Source organism: Dendroctonus ponderosae, unplaced genomic scaffold (assembly GCF_020466585.1).
Source record: "Dendroctonus ponderosae isolate FM_Combo_2020 unplaced genomic scaffold, Dpon_F_20191213v2 Dpon_F_20191213_9, whole genome shotgun sequence".
In the NCBI taxonomy this organism is placed as follows: Eukaryota; Metazoa; Arthropoda; class Insecta; order Coleoptera; family Curculionidae; genus Dendroctonus; species Dendroctonus ponderosae.
The window spans coordinates 8,863,696-8,869,999 of record NW_026019116.1 but is presented as its reverse complement, the minus strand read 5'-3'; the positions used below and the strand labels follow the sequence as shown (position 1 = coordinate 8,869,999).

General features: G+C 48.5%; 1 protein-coding gene across 1 annotated transcript in view; it reads right to left on the bottom strand.

Annotated features, from left to right (window-relative positions):
• Positions 1–6,290, bottom strand: part of LOC109542222 (peroxidasin) — a gene marked incomplete at its 3' end in the record, with an annotated part of 21,748 nt that extends 15,458 nt beyond the window's left edge. Inside the window, 11 exon segments of the mRNA XM_048669962.1 lie at positions 417–643; positions 776–951; positions 1,012–1,466; positions 1,516–1,659; positions 1,934–2,058; positions 2,113–2,385; positions 2,440–2,745; positions 2,800–3,029; positions 3,087–3,158; positions 3,508–3,723; positions 5,931–6,290. Of these exon segments, the coding sequence (XP_048525919.1) occupies positions 417–643; positions 776–951; positions 1,012–1,466; positions 1,516–1,659; positions 1,934–2,058; positions 2,113–2,385; positions 2,440–2,745; positions 2,800–3,029; positions 3,087–3,158; positions 3,508–3,723; positions 5,931–6,121 (2,415 nt within the window).
• Positions 6,291–6,304: the final 14 nt, after the last annotated feature.

Below are 6,304 nucleotides of genomic sequence, written 5' to 3'. Positions count from 1 at the left end.
TAGATAACAGAAGACCCCCCCTGACTTTAAAGCTGGATCCGCCCTGTGTAAAACATCTACATGTTGCGATTAAAGGCCCAAACCAAAAGTTTAGCGAATAATCGGGCGCTTTTACCAGATACTCCCCTACGCGTAGTGGTTGTCATTGCGAGTGACACAAAGTCATTCATACAATCCGGGAACTGTCAGTTTCATTCATTGACTGCGTTCGCTCAATAGGGGAATATCGTGTAAAATTACCACTTGAAAATTGCTTTAAGTGGTTCCGCTTTCGAGAAACCGTGTGCCAAAGTTCATTTAACATTTTTCTGGGGAGTTTGTTGGCAACCGTCCGGGCTACAAAACTGACCAAAGTCGTGGTACTTCAGTTTCTTATAAACTGACTTGACTGCACATTTTTTTACATGTTTGGGTACCTTTCGCGACGATGGCTTGGGGAAGCCATTGTATAGGCGCCCCTTTTCCCAGCCGACGGGTTTTCCGAAGCCGTCCTCATAAATGGGCTTGAGGAGACGCCGGAACCCGGTCAAACTGGAACCCCACGTCGGATGCTGCAGATTGTTGCAACGCCCGTCAATCGAACGATACTTCGAGTGGAAGCACATGTCCGTGCAATTGATGGTGTTCCTGTGGGCGAGGCAACCTGAAACGTTGGTCTTGTTATTGGATATGAGAGCGCCGTGGAGTCGGCCTGGGTAACTCAGTGAATTTTTAAGAGTTGGCGCAACGCTGCCAACTCAACACAGTGTTACTCAGGCCTACGGTGGAGCCAAACCTGACAGTCTGGCAACGACGTCCAACTTTTCGGGAGTGAGAATCTCCTGGTAGTTGAACTCTTTGGTGTTGTTCATCGTGATGTGGCCCTGATCAATGTGTTTGCGAATGTTCGTGAGCGTTCGCTCGTAGACTTCGGCCGCTTTGGCCAGTTCGCGAGCCGGCGCGTTCGGGTAGCTGAAACGAACGGAACAAACGGTCCTCCAACAGTGCCCCAGCCGATCCTCCCAGACTTACCGAATGATCCGGAATAGCTCCGAAGGATTGGGGTTTTTGTTGTGGAGGAAACTCTCGATGGTGTTGTTGATCGCCTTGTCGATCTCCTGCGAGGCCTCAGTGAACGCGATCTTGATGAATTTGTCCCCGATGTTGCTGATCACCCCATTGGCCACAGCGGGGTCCTCTTTGACAGTCACGTAGCCGGAGGCGGAGTCGCGCCCATGCGCGTTCAGCGCCAAACACTCGTACCGCCCCTGATCTTCCGGGGCCACCCTGTAGATGTAGAGGTTGCCAGTTAGGCTGACCTTAAAACGACCAGTGCGCAGCATGCGTGCGCCATCTTTCTGCCAAGTTATGCCCGGATTGGGGTCGCCGGTGGCCTTGCAGGGGAGCTCGATAGTGCTGCCAATCAGCGCCTCAATGTTGTACGGCTTGTAGACCAACCTGGGGGGTTTGGTTTCGAAGCGCGATACCTACGAGTGTGTTTTTCATCTTGATGTGGCAACTGTGTAGGGTACTTGCCTTGACGCGTGCGCTCACTTCGCGCAGTCCCTGATCGTTGCGCGCCTCGCAAATGTACAGCCCTGCGTCGGTCTCTCGAGCCTCCTTTATTTCGATTGTTGTTTTGTCGGCGTTGTAGAAAACGCGGTCGTCGCTTGGCAGGATCTGCAAAATACCTTTTATGTACAGGGCAGGTCATTTTTAGGCTTTTAGGCACTTTTTTACGTGTTTTTAGATTCATTTTGAGGGCCATTTATCAATGATATTTTTTCAAAATTTCAGGATTTTTCAGTTGTAGCAAAGTGACTCTTTTGTCCAAATGCTCAATTTTAGTACAGGATTGTTTGATTTTGTCCCGTGTCTCTTAGGCAAGCGAAAACTTGTTTTGCAATATAAGTGGAAAACGTGACAACAGCGCAAACTTGCGTCCTATTTTCACCTCTAAAAACTCCTTGAACCACGAGATTTCGGGTGGGGGTGTTCCAGAAGCGGCGCACACCAACCGTATCGTGGAGCCCGCCACTACGTCCACATTCTCTGGCTGGATGGTGAAAATGGGCGCAACTGAAAAAGCCATCATGAGCGGTTAAAAAGCGCGATCCTCTCCTCATTTTTCACCTTTGATTAGCACGTTGGCCTCAGCCGACACCTTGCCATTGTAATTGGACGCTTCGCATCGATAAGTGCCGTGATCGGCGCCGCCGACGTTTCGAATCACCAGGGTCCCATCAGGGGTTAGTAGATGGTGCGGTGAGGAGCCCAAGCGTCGGCCGTTGTGCGACCAGGAGATTTCGGGAGTGGGGAACCCGACGGCCCGGCACTGGAGCTGGACTTGCGCAGTGCCGGGAGTGACTGAGACCGATTCGGGCGCGGTCACCAGTTTGGGCGTGCCTGCAAAGGCAGAGTTGCAAATCAACTGGACTGGTTAATTGTGGAGGAACCCACCATAAACCCCCTTGTCTTCGCTCGGGCCGTCATGCACCACCATTCGGGCGCGCCGACTCCTCACTTCGCCCTCCGGGTTCTTCGCCAAACACTCATAGAACCCGTCGTCCGTTTCGTCCGTGTCGGCCACCATCAGGGTGCCGTTGTCCATCAACTTGTACTTGCGGTCGTCCGGTACCAGTTCCTGCTCCTCTTTCATCCAGACTATCGAGGGTTCCTCGTCGCTTTGAACCGCGCATGTGAAGGTGGCGGTGCCGCCAATGGTAATTTGCACGTCCTCCGGATTGGTGACGATCTTGGGCGGCTCTGGAACCGGTCAGTTAGTGGGAGGAGTTGGGGGTGCGGTTTGAGTGATGGTACCACAGTGGAAGTGCGCATGCTCCATGCCCACCAGGCTTTTCCCGGTCATCTCAGTGGGCTGGGCACAATTGGCGGACGCCTGCAGGACCGTGTTAGTCAACATTCTGGATAGCCAGGCGATTTTGCAGTCGCAGACGAGCGCATTGTGGTCCAGGCGCAGAGCGCGCAAGCGCGGTAGGTTGTGGAAGGCTCCCTTGGGGATGATTTTCAGGTGGTTGTTGTAAAGGAAACTGCAAAATGGGTTTTGCTCAACAACGCCCTTGATTGGCCAGCGGGCAGAGACTTACAGTCGGTCCAAGGAGGGCAGGTTTGAGAAGGTGGCAGCACCGAATTCTCGCAGTTCGTTGCCGTGCAAGAGTCTGAAAATTGTAAATTATCCCCCAATTACACTCGTTGGCGCCAAATTGAGCGCAACAAACCCAATCAGCACGGTTGTTTATCCCAATTTCCGATTGAACAAACGTGCTCAAAATAGCGCAACAGCTGAAGGACGGAAGATTTAACGGAAAAATCGCCCGAACGGCACCAGATTTACTTGTGTGATTAATGGCGGAAATTAGTGCAAATATACAGATACGTTCACATTGAGCAAAAACAAACTTGCCAAAAGATGTTTGCCATCTGTTTCAAGACAAAGGTCGACGCACTTGAAATCAAACACGCAGTTTCCTCCAAGTTTTATTCAACCAGATGAACAAGCCTACTTACAGTCGTTCCAGTCGCTTCATGTGCTGGAACGCTCCGGTCTCGATGTACCGGATCCTGTTCTTGTACAGGTACAGATTGATCACATTGAACAGCCCTTGGAAGGTTTCGTTCTTCAGGCCGCTGATCAGGTTGTTGTTGAGCAGCAGCGAAGCCAGTCCATTGTGGGACGTGAATACTCCCGAAGGAATGTCGCGGATTTGGTTGAAGCGCAAATCACTGGAAAAAAACGGATTTAGTTTTGTCCAGCACTCCACTAAAGGGCCCGCTGCTTGACCAGCGATTTTGCAGTGCCTGGCCACTGGGCGTGTATCTTGGGTTGCCCGGGCATAGAAACGTGTAAAGGTATACAAAAATAACTGTAAATCGGCGGAAAATACATCTGAGTTTTAATAGCGCAGCTAATTGGAAACGCCACGTTTTCGATTAACTACATATTTTGTTTAGGCATTTATCTGGCCTTAAAGTTCGGAATTTAACATTTACCCAGCCTAAATATAGTGCTGGGAGTATTTAATAGCATTGTTGCCTTCCTTAATGACTGTCGAGATTGCAGGAATGTTTTTGAGGAGCGCTCAAAGCTACCACTTCTGAACGGCATTTTTATTCGATTATGGCTTGACTATCGTTTTTGCAATTCCAGACCGCTGCTCCTACAAGGCAAACGCCAAAAGATCGAAGGGGCCTTATAGACAGTGGGTCAAATAGGTGAATTAACCAGACACTTCACTGCTTACCTTTACGGCCCTGTTTTTAACGACTGATGGGTGTTAGTATAAGCCTTGTTCTATGGTGTTAGTTTGGGTTAATAACATTTATGACCGACATGCGGGTTATTTTTAGTCGTGAAACATACCATATGGTGGTCAGAGCGAATTTGAATAAATATCATGTATAAATAATGGGCAAACAGGCGTCAAGTTGCACTGCTGCTGATTCTTATGTGCATAAACATGTTTTATTTCCGATAAAAGCATGCAAAACTGCTTGGTTGAGCTGCAATTTGTTTGTGCAAAACGGCGATTTTTCTTTTCTTATTCGAAATTGTCGGTATTGCGAAAACACGTGTTTTTTTATTTCCGCTCAGCCTACAGTTAACTCCTGCCGAACACCATGTAAGTCGTTTTTACTGCAAAGTGGTTTACTGTTGTTGTATCATTTGATATATTGATAAACGCCCGATAAATCGAAAGGCTGGCGCCTGAATTAACGCTTGAGACTTTTGGTAGAAACGAGAATCCGATTTGCGCCCATTAATTAATAAAATTCTCCATTGAGAGTCGAATTAAGTGTTCGTACCCTTGGCCTGGTGCCATTAAGCCCGTCAAAATACGAGCGCAATCGGTTGAATTTATTCGGCAATTGATAAACTGGACCTCAAAAAGATAATGTTTTATCGCCGTTTAATTGGTGGCAACCATTACGCATTCGGTTCAAGTGCTCGGGAAACGAGCTGAGAATGAAAGCGCCGAAGAAGGAAAAAACAACGAGCTGAACCCGCCTGTTTCGGCAGGAATATGGGTTTGATGATGTTTGAGAACATGCACGGTTTGTGTATTAATAGGCGGATTACCGAATTTATTTTCGGTCACGCTCTGTTGATAAGTAATGGACCAGATGAGTCTATAGTGGGATTGATTGGCTCATGTGAAGCGGAATGAGCAGGAACAATTGAATGGAAACGCCGAATTGGGCTTCATTATCGCTGCATTTAACGAAATTAAGCAAATTAATCGGTAAAACTTGAAATGTTTGGCCAACGTTTTCGCCATTTCGACCCCGTGCCCCTCATCACGTAAATCAATTAGCTCCAGAGGTTTCAGGTCTTCAAGTCACCCAAAGACTTTTATTATTCTCTAATCAATCGCGTGTTGTTGTTGTTGTTGGTTTTTGTCTCATCGATGATGTAACATTTCGGCCCTGCCGAACCCATCCGATTATTGGAAGAACAAATCGCTTTTGTTCGTTTAATTATGCCAAATGATTCGTGACGTTACGCAATCCCGCCGTGTATGATCGAATATTATTAGCAGATATTATTCCCGATCGCTACAGGGTGTTCCACTGTTGCATGATTAACTGGTTTAACTACGCATAACGCGAAATGTCCTGGCAAAACCGCCCTCGTACATCGGGCAAGCGGAACAAGGACCAGCCGGTTTCCATGGCAACCCCCATATCGCTCTCGCTCTTGACCGCAGCCTCAACTCGATGGAGTCCAATGGGTTGTTGTACCGGGTGCATTCAAATGCTGTCTACTTTTTTCCAATAAACGTGTTTCAATCGAGAGTGGGCAACAGCGCGCTAGTGAATAGATACCTTGTACCCGGCCGTCTAATTATCACTTTTCAGGCACGCTAATTAGAATAACAAAGGGCCAAAGCTGGAACGTGTAAAGAGCGATTTTATGCAACAAAAAAACTCACAAAGTAACTGTGCGGTCGGAAATGGCCGTTGGGATGTGGTCCAGGGCCAGTTTCATGCATCGGACGGTTCGTCTGTAGCAGTTGCACTTTTTCGGGCAAATCAAGGGCGAAAAGTTCGTCGATTGCGGCCGCACTGCGAAGGGCCGAAGCAGCAGGAAAACCAGCAGCAGCGTGGCTGTAAAAAGGCGCATTTTTCGGCAGTTCACGTCTCGAATCTCTCAACAATTCATTGTTCATCGACACCAAAGAACGCGTGTGTTTTTCGTGTGGGAAAAGCGTCTTGACCGCTGCAAGCTCGCGATCGGCCCGACAACTGAAAGCTCGAAAGCGAAATCGAGTTGGCCGCGGACTAGGTGAAGAAACAGGATGGAAGA